The sequence below is a fragment of the Rhizopus delemar genome, genomic scaffold (genome assembly GCF_000149305.1).
Source record: "Rhizopus delemar RA 99-880 supercont3.13 genomic scaffold, whole genome shotgun sequence".
Lineage (NCBI taxonomy): Eukaryota > Fungi > Mucoromycota > Mucoromycetes > Mucorales > Rhizopodaceae > Rhizopus > Rhizopus delemar.
The window spans coordinates 17048-34267 of record NW_027137839.1 but is presented as its reverse complement, the minus strand read 5'-3'; the positions used below and the strand labels follow the sequence as shown (position 1 = coordinate 34267).

The 17220-nt window shown below is 36.6% G+C and overlaps 5 protein-coding genes across 5 annotated transcripts; 1 reads left to right on the top strand and 4 right to left on the bottom strand.

Annotated features, from left to right (window-relative positions):
* Window positions 1–1063: 1063 nt before the first annotated feature.
* RO3G_13872 (uncharacterized protein) lies at window positions 1064–2197 on the bottom strand (the record flags this gene model as incomplete). The annotated part of the gene is made up of 2 exons (XM_067668456.1): window positions 1064–1768; window positions 1823–2197. 2 exons carry the CDS (start codon window positions 2195–2197, stop codon window positions 1064–1066), a joined length of 1080 nt encoding a protein of 359 aa, XP_067524557.1.
* A 1076-nt stretch (window positions 2198–3273) lies between these two features.
* Window positions 3274–5661, bottom strand: RO3G_13871 (1,4-alpha-glucan-branching enzyme GBE1; the record flags this gene model as incomplete). Its single annotated transcript, XM_067668455.1, has 7 exons — window positions 3274–3799; window positions 3848–4181; window positions 4231–4857; window positions 4908–5094; window positions 5147–5262; window positions 5320–5486; window positions 5531–5661. The coding sequence occupies 7 exons, from the start codon at window positions 5659–5661 to the stop codon at window positions 3274–3276; spliced, it is 2088 nt and encodes a 695-aa protein (XP_067524556.1).
* Window positions 5662–6400: 739 nt separating this feature from the next.
* Window positions 6401–7055, bottom strand: RO3G_13870 (uncharacterized protein; the record flags this gene model as incomplete). The annotated part of the gene is made up of 4 exons (XM_067668454.1): window positions 6401–6510; window positions 6563–6636; window positions 6697–6847; window positions 6896–7055. 4 exons carry the CDS (start codon window positions 7053–7055, stop codon window positions 6401–6403), a joined length of 495 nt encoding a protein of 164 aa, XP_067524555.1.
* Window positions 7056–14707: 7652 nt separating this feature from the next.
* On the bottom strand, window positions 14708–14839 carry RO3G_13869 (uncharacterized protein; the record flags this gene model as incomplete). The annotated part of the gene is made up of 1 exon (XM_067668453.1): window positions 14708–14839. The coding sequence occupies one exon, from the start codon at window positions 14837–14839 to the stop codon at window positions 14708–14710; it is 132 nt and encodes a 43-aa protein (XP_067524554.1).
* Window positions 14840–16119: 1280 nt separating this feature from the next.
* Window positions 16120–17220, top strand: RO3G_13868 (uncharacterized protein; the record flags this gene model as incomplete). The annotated part of the gene is made up of 3 exons (XM_067668452.1): window positions 16120–16718; window positions 16823–17077; window positions 17151–17220. 3 exons carry the CDS (start codon window positions 16120–16122, stop codon window positions 17218–17220), a joined length of 924 nt encoding a protein of 307 aa, XP_067524553.1.

The following is a 17220-nucleotide window of genomic DNA, read 5'->3' as shown; positions in this document are numbered from 1 at the left end:
TTTATAGCGTCTTCAGTCAGTTGGCATTTTTCTGTTTCCACCCTTTCCTCTTTTAAAAAGCGTGCTGACTTCTTCTCTTTGTAGTTGACATAAGGTCCAATGAATTTTCTGTGTGATGGATACATTCGACATGAACTAAAGATCGATTGCTCTACTTGAATAAGTCATAATTGTATGAGCAAATAAACCGTTGACTATCCTCAGAAAGATGGGGACCAACATAAAATATGATTTTATTAAACTTATAACTTGTACTTGCAGTGAACTAAGGGTTCACCTCTCATGTCTTTCATACTTTTCTATTCGACAAGTGATGGATTCAACAAAAGGCCCAAGCTACCAGGCATTCAAGCTCAAAGCAGCATGCTGTCAGTCTGTTGAATGTTTACAAGACACAAAGGTTGTTTAAAGATGAAACTATGTTCAGTTCCCCCTTTATTCTTCACTTTAAATTGTTCACTTTATTGCTATTAAAAAAGGATGAATACAAAAACGAGTGTTCATTATGCCAGAGTGTACAAGCCTCCTTTATTTCTTCTTATGAAGCCAATGTCCCCTTTCCCACTGACCTTTATTGAATGATGATAAAGAGTGAACCCTTAAGCTCGACATACAGTTTCACAGATCAAGATCACAAGACTTGATCCAACTTTACCTGTTCCTATAAAAAGAGAGCGCATTCAAGAACAAGTCCAATCATCTATCCTACAAGAATGCTTGTTTCAAGCACAAAAAAAGCCATGTTCTCTGCAGGGGAAGGGGGAGGGGATTCAATATCAAATGGGCTCAGGGTGTGTTGATCGACATGAACTTTTCCCCCTTTGTTCACTGCAGTCAATCCTCCGAGTCCCTTGCATAGAAAATCTTTTTTTTTTTTTCCCACTGCAGCTTCACAAAAGAAAAAAAAGCTGAATTGTTGGGTGCTTTTTTCAAAGAGCGATTTTTGTTGTCACGCCGAAAAGAATCAATGCGTTGTGGCACTGGCAGTGATAGGAAAGGGTGAGTTGAACAGACGCATGACTTTCTTAAATAGGATGTCAAGTTGACAAGAAGAATGAGTTTATTAAGAATATAAAACTTGTTGCATAGATACGAATTCATAGAAAGAAGCATCATCAAAATGATCCAGTGAGATAGGGTTGGCATGATTTAGTGTGAAAAAAGGAGTGTAAGCGGGTGATGGGACTTGAACGGAGGGGACTGGGTTGATGGATGAAGAAGAGGGCCATGGGATAGAGGATGAAGGTTGCCAGTGAGAAGGAGAAAGGAGGGATTTAGTATATTCAAAGTAATACATGTCTTGATCAAAATCGGAAGGGTCCATCGTCATCCATGCTCCGGAAGGCTGAGCCGAAAGAGGATGCGTTTCCACACGGTCTTGTGGACGACTTGCTTCACTGACATCAATTCCAGAATCATAATCGGACTCACTCGAATCCTCTCTTTGGCCCTTCCGATCCTTCTCTTTGTGTCGCGTCTTGTCGCGCCTATTTTTAGTGTTCCCCACACGAAACGTAGCAAAAGACCCTTCTTCTTCTTCTGCGGAGATTGGGTGATTGATCCGAAAGCTCCAAGCTGGTGTCACCGTCTCGTTCTGTTTGGCATCCGAAGCTTTCTTGGTTGCTTGGGTTAGACTGTCGATGAAGACTTGCTCGGCTCCAGGAACTAAGGTCCAGTAAGAACCCTTGCCTGGATTGGCCTCGGTCGGTCTTCGGTCTCGTTTTTGAAACCATTTTTTGTTGAGTGATAGATTATGTCGAACTGAATTCTACATGACTTCCCTTTAATCGCTTGTTCACCTCTCTCTCATTCTCTTCCTTACCTTCCATCCTCGTTCACCTAATCGATAGGCTGGATAATGTGTTGAAATCCAAATATAAATATCGTTCAGGGTCAGTTGACCGTCTTTACTGCACAAGATGGCCTGAGCAATCAGTGTCGCATAAGAATAAGGAGGTTTCTCGTACGGACAAGAAGGAACCCACCAAGGCCTGATTTCTTTTGGCCAGTTGGGACGTGTTCTTGCCGGACAACCCTCCATGTCTTCTTCTTCTTTTGACCAATCTCCAACGGATTCCATCTTGATCTTTATCTTTGCAAACTCTTTTCTTGAGGATTTTAAATAGGCTTTTTTACATGATGGACGAGTATCATTGAATGGGTGAAAAGGAACAGGTTGTGTAGATTTAGACAGCATCTTACAGTAAAATATAAAGTGGAAATTTACAAAGTATGTACACAAAGGATGAATAACCAAAAGAACTCTAGTAGCAAACAAAACCCATTTATATTCACATTTTTTTAAAAAAAAAAAAAAAAAAAAAAAAAAACTCAGCGATCTTTAGAAGATCATTTCGTGTGTGTGCCTCTAATGTGCTTCGCAATCAGTTCTACCCTATTTTTAAACTTTCGCGTTTTTTTTTTATTATTATTTATTTATTTAGTAGACGTCTCTTTTTATCAAAATCATAAATACACTCTTCCTTTTGAAGACAAGAAAAATAGATTTTATACAAGACACACATCAGATTGGTCCATGCGTTCATCTGTGCTTCTCACTCGGGAATTGGATGAATAAACTCACAAAAAAAAAGTGGCATCACACACTTGTAGCACATTACTCATGATTGTCATACATGAACATTCGGCTTCAACATCATCCCTTGAATTCAATTCATTTTCTTGTAAAAAAAAAATACAAGTGGCTCTATGGGTCTGGTGGATTCATGATCGATCCAGAATGAATGTCAAGCAATGTTGAAACAGTAATAAAGTAATGATTTTTTTTTTTTTTTTTTTTTTTTTTTTTTTTTTTTTTCCGGGGCAGGGTAAAAAGAACTATTCCATTCTAGCTCCACTCCCCCCCCCCAAATAAACGTTTCCCCTCAAATTCTTTATATTTTCCTATATTCAGTTGTCAACCTGCTTCAACCAAAAAAAAAAAAAAAAAAAAAAAAAAAAAACAATTGAGCTAAAGCCGATTGATTTTTTCTGACGCTCGATGTCTTTTTGATGAAATGTGTATCATTTTAAAAGGACTCTTGTCTGTTTGTGTCAGTGAGAATCTGTAAAAACCTTTTTTTGGTAAACTTCAAAAGCTTCTTTTTTTTCCGCATTGTATCAAGAACTATCTTTATTTGTTTATTCATTAAACTATTTTTACGCAAATTTCGTGCCACTCTTGGGGGAGTCCTCCAACAGATTCTTTTCTGTACAACATTGTTATCCGAAAAAAAGTAGATGGAAACTAAAAATGGAATCACATCTCTTTATTTATGCTTTAGCTAAAAGTAAACAAGTACGGCTTGGGATATAGACCTGTAACCAGTTGGGTCTATTATCCCAATCGCCAGGAAAGGTAAAGAATTCGGTCTGATTGTCGACTCTACTGTGACCCATGTATTGCTTATCATCCGAGTTCAGCACAATCTTGTATTTCCCTGGCTCTGCAACTCCCACACGATAATCAGTAAATGATTGAGTGGGGTGAAAGTTGAAGATGAAGAGCACGTTGGCACGTTCAAAGACAATGATCTTGTCTCCTTCGTGCTTGCGAGACACGTAGCCTTGAGGAGCATGAAGCCAGCCATAGGTTTCTTCAGTGAGCTGCATCGCACGATCCCACTCGTTCAGGTACTTGTAACGTAAGAGGTGATCATCAAGCACGTTCCACTGACGACGCGCATATTGGAAGCTTGAATGGTTACCTGCTCGAGGGAAATCGAGCCATTCGGGATGTCCGAATTCATTGCCTTCAAAGTTCAGATAGCCTTCACCACCAAGACCGTGTGAGATCATCCTGAGAACGAATGAGCTATCCACTTGCTAAAGTCACATCCAAACTTACCTGATCATCTTGTGTAATGCAATACCACGATCAATGATGGGCGTCAGTGGGGTCAAATCACTCATGTTTGTATACATTTCTTTATCCATCAACCAAAACGCTATTGTCTTGTCTCCTACCAAAGCTTGATCATGAGATTCACAATAACCAATCGTATTTTCCAAGTAACGACGGTTTGTCAAGGTGTGAACAATGTTTCCCATATTCCAGTTTTCATCCGATACTTCCTTTAGCAGCTTGATCCACATGTCTGGAATCGCCATCGCGAGCCTGTAGTCGAATCCAAGACCACCTTCCCGTACGGAGCGTCCAGATCCAGGCATGCCAGACACATCTAGACAGGATACATCCTTAATACATGCCTTCAATGACAGAGATCTTACCTTCAGCAATTGTGACAACATCTGGATAGGTTTGATGTAAAAAGTTATTTGCGAGCTGAACATACATCACACCTTCCTCATCCACATTATCACCAAAGTATTCATGATACCCACCCGAGAATCCATAACCAATGCCATGATGCTTATAAAGCATCGATGTCACACCATCAAATCGAAATCCATCAAACTGGTAGACATCCATCCAGTACCTCAAGTTGGACATCAAGAACCTCAGCACTTCATAGTTGCTGTAATTAAATAAACGCGAGTCCCAAAGGTCGTGACGGCCCTTGCCTCCTTCATGGAAATAACAGTGATCCGAGCCATCGAACATGTTGAGGCCATCATCTACATTTTTGCAAGCGTGTGAATGAACGAGATCGAGCAAGACGGTGAGACCGAGTCCATGGGCGGTATCGATCAGCTCCTTTAGATCGTCGGGTGTACCGTATCGACTGGAAGGAGCAAAGAACGAGGTGACTTGGTATCCAAAGGAAGCATAGTACGCGTGCTCCATCACGGCCATCAACTGGATCGTGTTGTATCCGGCATAAGCGATACGAGGCAAGACATTTTGAGTGAATTCTTTAAAGGTCGCACAGCGTGGTTCGGGAGAGGAGATGCCCACTATAAAGAAAGGATGAATACGGTGTGGATGAAAGCTGTCTGGGGACTACCGTGAGCTTCATAGACACGAATCGATCGAGGTCTTTTCGGTCGAGAATGCTTGAATGTGTATTCTTTTTCCGGATGCCAAAAGATAGCATCATAGGTTGCACTCACATTGAGGTCTTGCGTCACATAGGTTATCCAAGCAGGCAGTCTGTAAATACGTTCTCCAGTATTCGGTAGGGTCATTGTAATCTGATCTCTTTCTTAATATTGAAAAAAATAAAAACTGTCTTTGTCTCTTTACCTTCACTTTGCTTCCGTGAGGAATGGCTATCTTGCCATCCTTGGTTGGCTTGATCATTATCTCAAAGACACCATATTGATTACGTGTCATGACGTGCGCATTCACATCCCAGTTATCTAAAGTGGATCTTGTTTAGTTGGACAGTTATTTATACAACCCAAGTTCTGTTTTACTGAAATCGCCAACTAAGCTAGCAGTAACCGCGTTAGGTGCCCATTCTCTATACGTAATACTGTTGTCCTGAAGTACGTTAAAGCCATAATACTCATGACCTCTCGTGAATTGATCATATCCCAAGGTGCTTTTGATCATTTCATCATATTTATGAAACATGGCTTGTCTAAACATAACGTAAATACTTTTTTCAATACCATTTTCCAATACCTTTGACGAAGAGCCTCATTATAAGGAGTCAACCAAGGATCCAAAACAGATAGCCCTGTACCATCCGTAGGCATGGTCAAGATACGACCAGGAGAGACTTCTTCTTGAAATGTAATCACTTGTGTACTCATGTTTGTTTGAGAGAAAGAAGAGTGTCTCACTTGTTGAAGAATATAAACAAAATGGCTTCAAACTCAGTATCTAGAATAAAAAAATAATAAAAAAAAAAAAACTTTATTCATGCAAGATGTGTAACAGACTGGACAATCAATACTCTCTTTTTTTTGGGGGGAAGAATGATATCAAGATTAAAAAGAAAATGTTGGGAAAATTTGACATTTTTTTTTTTTTAAAAAAAATGTAACAGTTTTGTTTCAAAAAAAAAAGGCGTGTTGCTAATAAATGAGCACAAAAGTAAAATAAATCTTTCCTTTACAGCTCGACTTGCATTATGAACACCAAGAAAAATAAATAAAATGTACAGTGGCTTTTAGGATATCGAAGGAAACCCACCCACAACTGCAGTTTTTGTTTTTAACTTTTAGCCTATACAGAACCTGTTCTTTCATCCTGTACTTTTTACTATCAAATTGACTTGTGGATATTCATAAAGTCGTGAACAATAATTGAAAAGTTGAAATTCTCAAGATAAATGTGCAAGAATGACCAGTGTGAATTGATGTAGGTTTAAGAAGGGATAAATTGTCCTTCTTTCAAGCTATGATGGTTCAAATAGACTTCCTCATCAGATTATGTACTACCTTGAATGGTTAGAATCGTGCCTCTATCAATTTGTGGTATCAAATTTCTGTTTCAACAAAATATTTATCAAAAGGTTCACTTTATTCTAACAGTCTAAATCATAGTCTCTTATTTTGTCTTGAACATTCTCAACTTATTAGGTGAATACTTGTAGTTGTCACCATATGCTTTAACAACAAATTTGGGTGTCTTTGGTTCCTGAATAGAGTACTTCCAACCTAACAAGATCACAGTTTAGTAAATCTTCAACTCTACCAATCTTTTTTCTACCTTGCTTTTCAGCGAATCGAATGGCATCTTCTTTGGTGTTAAATTTCATTGTCAGTGCTTGTTGGTAATCAGAACTATATAATAATCAAATCAGCAAAACAAAAATTCATTTGAAATCATTTCCATCTGCCAACCTAGAAGCCCAGCCCATCAAAGGGTTTTCCCAACGATTGCCTTCTTCCATAATGTCAAAATCGATACGCCAAAGTCTGGTGCCATTCTTTCCTTGCTGAGAGGCTGTACGAGCAGGTTTGAAAATACGTACGTTACGTTCCAACAAATCCTCTGTAATAGTTTAATCATCCATTCTACCGTTACTGCTTTTTTTTTTACCTGGTGCACCTGAGATGACTTCTACACTGTGAAATGGCTCAGTTTCGAGATGCTGAATGTCTTTAAGTTGAGAAGAAAAACGGGCAGTGTTGTATAAAGCAGGTCTAGAAAATGACTTGCGACAAAGTAATGTCGTTCTGCTAACAAGTGAACACGACATTATTTAGAAAGAGAAAACAATAAAAATTCACAACTTCCCCCCTTACGGCTGATTCGATTTAAATGATGACGCCATGAGCAATTTGAAGTCAGTAACACAGGATTGCTTTCAAGCGCACCAACAATAACGTGATCTCTACTAATGTCACTGCGATTTATCATTGTCGATCAGAGAATTCATAAAACATAACTAGTTCACGTCAAGCATAGAGCATCCAATCATAAAACTTGGATTTAAACCATTACAGCTTTATCAGTATCGTTGAAAATCCTATGTAAGTTACCCATTTATTGGTATTTCCCAACTTTTTTAAAACATTGTAGCTGAATCCAATGCTAGCATTACATGGATAGCATTTACAAAGACATACCAGCTCAAAATGAAAATGCAAACGTCAAAGTGTCTTGGTTGGATGGAAAATTCGCAGTTCTTTATAGCACGTTATGATTCAACTAAAACAAACTGCTTTATATAAAGTGAACAGATGAGGAAATTCTGGTATATGCATGATCTATTTCTCCAAGTCTTTAATGACAGTCATTCATTGCGAGTAATGATGAAAACACGATATCAATTCATGGATTGCCATTTAGTGTTATGATTATAAGCAATATGCCATCAATTGCTCTAATGTTCATCATAACTATAAAAGATTAGCCATCTCAAGACTAAATTCTGTTTTTAACTTCAAGATCCTTCTTAAATAATCTACTTTTCGCTAGAATCTAGTCAAGAATTTGCTACTTTCGAAGCATACATTATCAAGATTAGTTATACACTTTTGCTCATGTGAACTTATTTTCTACTATTTTGTTTCACCTTAAATACAAGTATCACCTACTGCTTTACAACATTGATGAAACATCTATATCTTTGCTGTATGAGATACTGGAGAATGAAAGCCTTGAGGCTTGTTTAATTATATAAAAGTTCTATGACGAATAGATGTTTTTAGGCCGAAGACGATGAGTGGCTATAACAGAAAATTACTTTATTATTCATGCTAATATTGTAGATGAAGATGACACTAGTTGAATGAAAACAAAGAATTAAAATAGCCAAAGCAAACTATGCTTTAATTTCATTTCTATCCTGTTACTGGGTTATATCAGTGAACGAATGAGCTGCATAACTTCTTGAGTGTCAATATACAAGACTACTTTATAACTGTCTCACAAGTTCGTGCGGTCCTTTCTTACAATAAATTTCGGGCGCTCATTCCGTTAACCCACCAGGTGGCATTCAATCTTCACCATTTACTGTTAATGGCTTAAATGATAATCAACTTTGAACTTTCCTTTATCTAAAGTTTTACTACCTAAATTCTCAAAAATAATTCTTCCACATAAGCTTCCATCACCGGCCGTTCAACTTGCCGAAAATTTCCACCTCACAAGGAGTATTCTTTACTCACTTTTGACAAATCTCTCATTTCAAATTTGACACCTTTGCTCATTCCGTTAATTACTCAGTTCCCAAACGGGACAGATTCTCCAACCAGTATTCCACTCTAAATTGAGAGACATTTTTTTCGGTCACGTTGACTTACGTCTTGATGTATCCGTCGTTCATGACTTGATTTGAAAACAGTATTAATAAGCTACATGTAAAATATACCTAATAGATAGGCTACAGCTTAATTCGTGTGTTATCTTGTAAGAATTAAAAAGACTATAAAATTCAACGAGACTAAAAAAGTTATATCTTTATTTAATGTTATAATCTCTGGTATTTATATTATTTTCATGGAGGTTTAATTAAATCCTTTTCAAGATACTTTAATTAATTATAACTGTAAATCTAGTGTGAATAAACTTTAATGTAAAGATCTGTTCCAGGTTATGCAAGTGGGCTGTTTTAAATTATTTCTTAAATAGATCTGATTTTTCATTTATGCCGCATTGCATCAGGAGTTATATTAAAAACTTGCATTGAGTTAAAGGAGTGGAATTAGTTATGACCAAATAATAGAGAAAAGACTGTAATAAATCTTTGTAAAGCATTCACTACTCTGATTTCTTATAAACTGAATATAAATCATGTTTAAAGTATGTTGGAACACGACAATTCGGATAATCTTCATTAAGGATGAAATACTACATAACTACACTGATAAATTATATCAAATCCAGGGACTGGGTCATAATCGATCATATACGAGCATTCCCAGGGATAAAATGCTTATGATCACAAATATAACAATAGGAGGAACATGGACCCCATTATCTATTTGCAATTAGTCATGTTATGTTCTGGTAAGGTAATTAAGAAATAACAATAAAACCAAAGAATACTTTTTGAGACTGAACTTTATTTAAGACAATCTTAATTGTTAAAAAGAAATCATTACAAAGTCTACTATTTATATTCTTCTATCAGTTGGCGGGTAAATGAGTAGTTATGAGCGTAGATCCAATAATTGACATGTTTGATTGAATAATGATCACTGAATCGATTATGAAAATTTTTAATTCGTTGTTTTTATAGATCTTGTTGTTCTTTAACTGATCTGGGAGAATTGTTCCGTCTTCATTGAGAGGAAAGATATATTTATATGAAATGCCTCCAGTCAGATCAAAGTTGACTAGGTACCTGATCCATTATTATTCATTTACAGAAATGATGAATAGTAAAGATCATGACTTATTTAGTGTTCATGTTTACTTTATAGAATGAATCTAATAGTGATAGTTTTATATAAAAAAGAAGAAGAATATACTTTATTTAATAAAGGTTTAAATTATTATCTTTTATCAATTTTAATATACTTCTTTTAGTTGTGATTATTCAATGTCCGTTATGATCAGACTCTGTTCTACAACAAGTCATACCATACTCAATTATTAATCCATGACATGAAATATTATCAGTGTGTGAAAAGTATAAACAGAGTATCATTTTCGTACTAAATAAAAAGTATCTTGATCGAGTCTCGTCCTCTCTTGTTTCCTTTTACTTTCTTGGATAAATCACGTCTAACAGTCAAGCATTCTTCTACAGCGCCCACAAAATTCTTCAAGTGTTTTAGGGCTTTTTTTTTCTGTTGCTTATCACTGAGTATTGAATCTTTCAATTGATAGCATGCTGTACCTCGATTAAAAGCCATGGAAACAGGGTGCTTGAATTATGCTTAAACTTCGATATTCATGCAAGGACCGCAAAGTCATAGTATCTTAAACCCGACGTACTATCAAGGCTACATACAGGATTTTTACTGAGAATTTACGATTTCAACAAGTGATTTAACAAAAGACAGTAGATGATTTTGCGAAGGACAAATAAAAGTTGACAAAGTGTGTTAAGGATACATAAGATTATAGTCACTTTATTTTAGTAAAAGGAATCGGATATGATCCTGAATAGTATGTCGACATAACTTGGAATCATTTATAACATTATTCCCAACACAGATCAATAAAAGACTTTGATTAGATCTTTATATTAAGCTTTATTCATATTAACTTCACATAGTCAAATGTATGGCGTGGTTGTAATATAGTTTATTGATGATATGAGAATGTTGAATAGGGAATTACGATTACTTACCGGATCATCAATAGTCATGGAAACATTGATCTTAACTGAGATATTATTATTAGCCATAATATCCAATCACGGAACTAGAGGATTTTATATTCATCCGTACCGTCTCCTAAATAGTCCTACATCCAGAGTTATCTGAAACCATCCCGATAGCATAATTGACAATACAAGCTAGGAACAGGCTAAACTAATAATTAGAAATAGTAATCATCTATTCTGTCAAATTGATCGTAAATCTGTCTTAATTCTTTATCCGTATCATGTCTATAAATACTCTCACTTTTTACATGTAGAATTTATCATATTCAATCTTAGTTATCTTAACTTAATAAAGAGATACCAAGTTCTAACAGTATTTCTTTATCTTTGTTGTTATACTACCTTTTTCCTAAAACCCCCAATTCTAAACAGCCCGGACCAGGTCAATCCGTTAGGATGTCGATGTTATGAAAAAAACCCTCTGGGATAAAGGGTAAAAAAGGTAAAGGGAGAAGAAATGTGTTGAGTCATAAAAGTTGGAGATAAAGGAACTGTTTAAGCCATTCGAGGAGCTTCTGACCATATGGGTGAGTAATGGGGATAACTGTGACATGTTGAAGTGGATTTAGTTCATGCAGTATTGAGCATATAGCTGGCCAGCGTTGGGATTAAGAGAGTGCTAGATTTGAGGGTACCGAGGGGCGAGACGGAAGCATATTCAGAAGGAATGACAGAGGATCTGTAATAGTTTTAGGCATATAAAGTCGTTGGCGCATATTGAGGCAAGTAATGGCGTGTTTGCGTGTGAACTTGAGCGTAGGGTGTTTGGGACAAGTGTTGTATTCACACAACTAATAAAGTGAACATTCATGGATAAACTTGGATACTACAGAATTATAGTTGTTTAGGATAGGGGGGTTTTAGGTAAAAGTAGTATAACAACAAAGATAAAGAAATACTGTTAGAACTTGGTATCTCTTTATTAAGTTAAGATAACTAAGATTGAATATGATAAATTCTACATGTAAAAAGTGAGAGTATTTATAGACATGATACGGATAAAGAATTAAGACAGATTTACGATCAATTTGACAGAATAGATGATTACTATTTCTAACTATTAGTTTAGCCTGTTCCTAGCTTGTATTGTCAATTATGCTATCGGGATGGTTTCAGATAACTCTGGATGTAGGACTATTTAGGAGACGGTACGGATGAATATAAAATCCTCTAGTTCCGTGATTGGATATTACGGCTAATAATAATATCTCAGTTAGGATAAAGGTTTACATGACTTAATGATGATCCGGTAAGTAATTGTCATTCCTTGCTCATATCATCAATAAACTATATTACAACCACGCCATACATTTGACTGTGTGAAGTTAATATGAATAAAGCCTAATATAAAAATCTAATCAAAGTCTTTTATTGATCTGTGTTGGGAATAATGTTATAAATGATTCCAAGTTATGTCAACATATTATTTAGGATCATATGAGATTCCTTTTACTAAAATAAGGTGACTATAATCTTATGTATCCTTAACAATAGTCTAACCAGATCTCTATTAATAAACGTGAGAATTCTGCAATAGCCAATCTTGCCCTGTTGTCCTACCAGCGTTCTAAAAGACTATATCGGAACCTGATTACAACAACGGCAGTTCAATCCTATTCTATAATTATCGTTAGATCAATAGTTTAATTACTTCATTGTCCCTTGATTCGTCAAGTAGACAGCGGCTATTGATTATCCACTATCCTTCCTTATATTCCATATCATTCTTTTAACCGATCAATTGAAATAGCGGTAAAGACCCAGACATTCAAAAAGTATAAATACCCTCAATATTTTTTATTAATAAAGTCATATATAATCTTCAGTTTCACAGCTATCGTCTTTTTGTAGTTTTTGTCTTCTATTTCATATTTGGCAAAACAACAAGGATGCGGCTTTCCACCAGGTAACCAACCTAGCCTCCACAGTATACATCGACTACGTTCTACATAGGACATGGGTAACCATAGGATAGGGTCCAAAGATACGGATCTACGGCAACTTGAAAGAAGTTTCTAATGCCCACTTTGTTGGCGCTTTTCTGGAGATTGTTGCAGGAAGCCTTTTTTGGCTGTTTTGAACATGTGCTTATTCAGTTCCTCTCCTGTAGAAGGTAAGCTTTACCAGAGAAGGGTCTTGGAAAGGAGGAACCATTGATGTCCACGAATGTGTCGAATGTGTGGTAATAGTCGACATAGCAGTGCATCGTCAGGTAAGTGTAAGGACCTGTAAAGGAACTGTGCTTGTAAAATGTGAACCCCATCTGTCATAAGAGAAGTTTAGCTAGGTGAAGCATCACTTTGGTGGAGGTTTTTTCACGGGCACCATAGATCTTACGGATGCATGTATCTTGCACATCTTCAATGGATTTCAGCTGGGCATTAGTGAAGCGGTTGATTGCTAAGCCATATTCAAGCTGTGGTCGAACTACAGTATCGGACAAAACTGGTGCACAAAACTTTTTTTCAGCTATAAACTACCATTACTTGCTCATTATAGCTGCAATAGCTATGATACTATATCAGATGGAAGGCATACTAAATGTTGCAAATTGTGCAACGTTTAACCATTGCATTGCCAAACATGAGGGAGAACCATGCCTTTATTTATAAGAATAGGTATTTTTAAAAGAACCATAAAAGTGATTAAAACCTAAAAGTTCGTATAATTGCCTCGTCTTTTGATAACAGCAGCAATTCGTTTTGGCATGCTTTCGTAGTATGGCTGCATATCGCTTTCCGTAAAAGGGTTCCACTCTTTATCAATTCTTTTCCAGAGATCGTCTATACTTCTTGGTGTGGTATCGTATTGACACAGCTTTGATGTTGTATTTACCCCATTAAATACTTATTATTCGTATGAGATAACTCAAATCTTATATAAGAAATAACAAGTACTGAATACATAATATTATATATTACATATTCTCTAAGATTCATTTACAATATTAACCATATACAGTGCGTTGCAAAACCCGGACACAAAACTTAAAAAACCATGCAAATCCCTACAAATCGCCCTCTAGTTGAGCTTTTAATTTGAAAGTTCGCACAAATATAGTGTAACTTATATAGTATTTATGGTCCAAATTTGGAGCGGAGAAAATAATACATGGCTGAGTTATGATCTTATGAGTTATTATTTTCGAAATTTATGTTTTTTTGGATAAAGTTTTTTTATTTAATATTTGATAATCCCACCTCCAGCTTTGATTACTGCTTTAATACGTTTGGGCATACTTCTGCAGTATGATTCTATATCACCTGGTGTAAAAGAATCCCATTCTTTGCATATACTTTGCCATAGTTCATCAACATTGACAGCACGGTTGTCATGACTGTGTAGCTTATGTTTCAAGTGCCTCTATAGATGCTCTATAGGATTGAGGTCAGGGCTTTGTGCTGGCCAGCCCTGCAGTAATTGTACCTCTTTTCGCTTCATCCATCTCTTGGTATGTTTGGAGGTATGCTTAGGGTAATTGTCATGTTGAAAAATGACGTCCTTATGTTTTCAGCCATAGTAATCGAGTGTATCTTTGTATGTGGCTCCTAATATATTGGTATAGGTTTGCGAGTTCATATTACCACCAAAGATTTGAAAAGCATAACCAACCCCTTTTGCTATCATGCAACCCCACATCATCAGGGATCCGCCTCCGTACTTTACTGTCTGGTTTATATGGTGTGGTCTGCTTACTGTCCCATCTTCTTTCCAAGTGTAAGGGTTGCTGTCTGGCCCAAAGATGTTTATTTTTGTTTCGTCAGAAAAGATAACCTTCTTCCAGTCATCAACAGTCCAATTTTGATGCGTCTTGCACCACTTAAGGCGGTTTTTTTGATGTTGGTCACTCAAGAATGGCTTGCTTTTCTTCAGTGTAGCTTTAAAGCCAAATTCGTTCATCAGCCTTTTTGCTTGCCATTTGCTCATCGAGCATCCAATTGACTTCAAATAAGAACATACATCAGAAACAGGCTTTAAGGCACCAGATCTGAGCTTTAAACGAAGGGCATTGGTGCGGAGATTCTGAGTATATTTTGACCTTCCGCCCTTAGGTCAGATATAATCCTGTTTTAAGGTAGACTTAAGCGACGTACAGTGCGATCAGAGACCCCAGTTTTTGCAGCAATAGTTGTTGCGGCTTGGTTGTTATGTAGGCAAAGTTTGACGCTGTCAAGCTTACTAGAGCTAATTCTGCGAGGCATTTTAAATAATTAAGAGTGGGAAAAGTTACGTAGTGAGAAATATTTTTAAAATGTACGAAACCATGGTGAGTTTATATACGTCTTATAGACTGAGACTAAGGCTACAAGATGATATAACTTTTATTTCATAACGTGTAATCCCTGTGATGTAATGATGCATAGAAGATGAATAACCACTTTGACGTAAATGCAATATGTTAGTCTATGACAAACCATGCTATACATGTCTAGTGTATGACGTCAATTAAAGCAACATTTTAGCATAAAATAAATTTCTCTATCTAACGGTAGTTAAATTACGTCAATGCTGCTAATATTCGTCGATTTATCCCATGTAAAGTGTTTTGTGTCCGGGTTTTGCAACGCACTGTACAATATTTATATTATTCAAGTTCAATACTAAAATTGATCTTGAACTCACTTCGGTCCCTGAATAATCTTATTTCCTATATAAAGGCGTAGTTTGATTAAATGGGTTCTCTCCCTCGTCTTGAAATCTAATAAAGAGGTTACATAGAGACTCATTCACTAGTTTTCAAGTATTATTTCCCTTTCAATTCTCAAATTTTGATCTGTAAATATCTCATTTGACTTTAGATGTGGCCTGTTGTAGAACAGTAACTGATTGTAGTTGATATACAGTGGGTGGACTAATTGTCCCAGCGTTTCAACTTTTTTTACTTTCGACTCCATAACTCAACCAATTTTCAGGCTATGTGGCTAGCTCTATGCTCATTAGAAAGGTCGCAGTCCGTACTACATCATATCAAAAACTCGGATTTCGGAGATTACGCAGTCTGAGTTAATCAGCAATAGAAAAAAACCACCGCACTGGGACAATTTTTCCGTTTGAACATAAATTTTATTTAATAGCGGGTACAGTAGGTGGAAAAATGGTCCGGATGTTTTTATAATATTCACAAATATTACTGTATCTTTACCAAATCTCAATCAAATTAAACGAAACAAACATTATTTTGAAGAGAAAACATGACTTTATTTGTAGTAAAAATTTGATACGTCACACAAAATTTCAAAGAGAGCCACAGGAGATCCAACATTTGAGCAACATCCGGACCATTTTTCAGGGTGCCCCATAGAATTTTAATTTCCCAGATTGTTCAATGCTGCTGACTCAGAAGCCGTCACTTTTGCTTTAGATGATTAATAATACATTACATTCATATTAATAATCAAAAAAAAACTATAAATATCTATATTTTTTTGCTGATTTAGCATACTTTCTTCTTCTTTCGTTATTATTGCTGTTTTATATAAACATGGTTCGCTCTTTGCCTTTGGATGTACAAAATAACATCAAGTCCTTACTCAAATCTGGTCATCCTTACTCATCAATCATAGAACGAGTGCCTGGAGTCAAGAAAAGCACCATCAGTGACTATAAGCGAAGATGGTTTCCAAACATGAGGCCCCTTAACTCAGGCCGTAAGTCCGAAATTACAGCTACTACCAAGTCCTACATCAGACGGTCAGTCATAACAGGTAAATTAAAGACCGGGAAGGATGTACAACGATATTTATGTGATATTGGATGCGTAATTGGCTACTCTGCTTGCTTAAAACTTTTAAAATCGATGGGATTCCAGGCCCGTATCAAGAAGCACAAGCCGTTTTTAAAGGCTATTCATATGAAAAAGCGACTTGCATGGGCCAACGCCCACAAGGATTGGACAAAAGACGATTGGTGTCGTATGATATTCTCAGACGAGACCAAGGTAAACGTTTGGGGATCAGACGGTGTGAAGTACTACTGGAAGAGGCCAGATGACAAGCTTCGATTCCACCATCTTGACTTGACTGTAAAAGGAGGTGGAGGCAGCGTTATGGTGTGGGGATGTATTACATACGATGGTCCTGGGTATGCTTGTCGTATTTATGATGGAACAATGAAGAGGATTATGTACATATATTGGATACAACGCTAATGGACACCCTAAATTACTACAATTATGATCCTAAAAGCATTTACTTCCAGCAGGATAATAATCCGAAACATACGTCAAAGGTTGCAAAAGCTTGGTTTGAAGAAAACAACTTCGACAGCAAGTCTATTTACAGTTGGCCTGCTCAGAGCCCAGATCTAAACCCGATTGAACACATTTGGCATCACCTGAAGCTAAAATTAAGTACGTATGAAACCAGAGCTAAAGGCGTTCATGAACTATGGGATCGAATTGAAGAACAATGGGCGACCTTTACAAAAGATGATTGTAGAAAGTATATAGACAGTATGCCAGCTAAAATCAAAGCTGTGATTCAAGCAAAAGGGGGATATACGGACTATTAACAGATATTATGAGGCACCCGGAAAAATGGTCCGGATGTTGCTCAAATGTTGGATCTCCTGTGGCTCTCTTTGA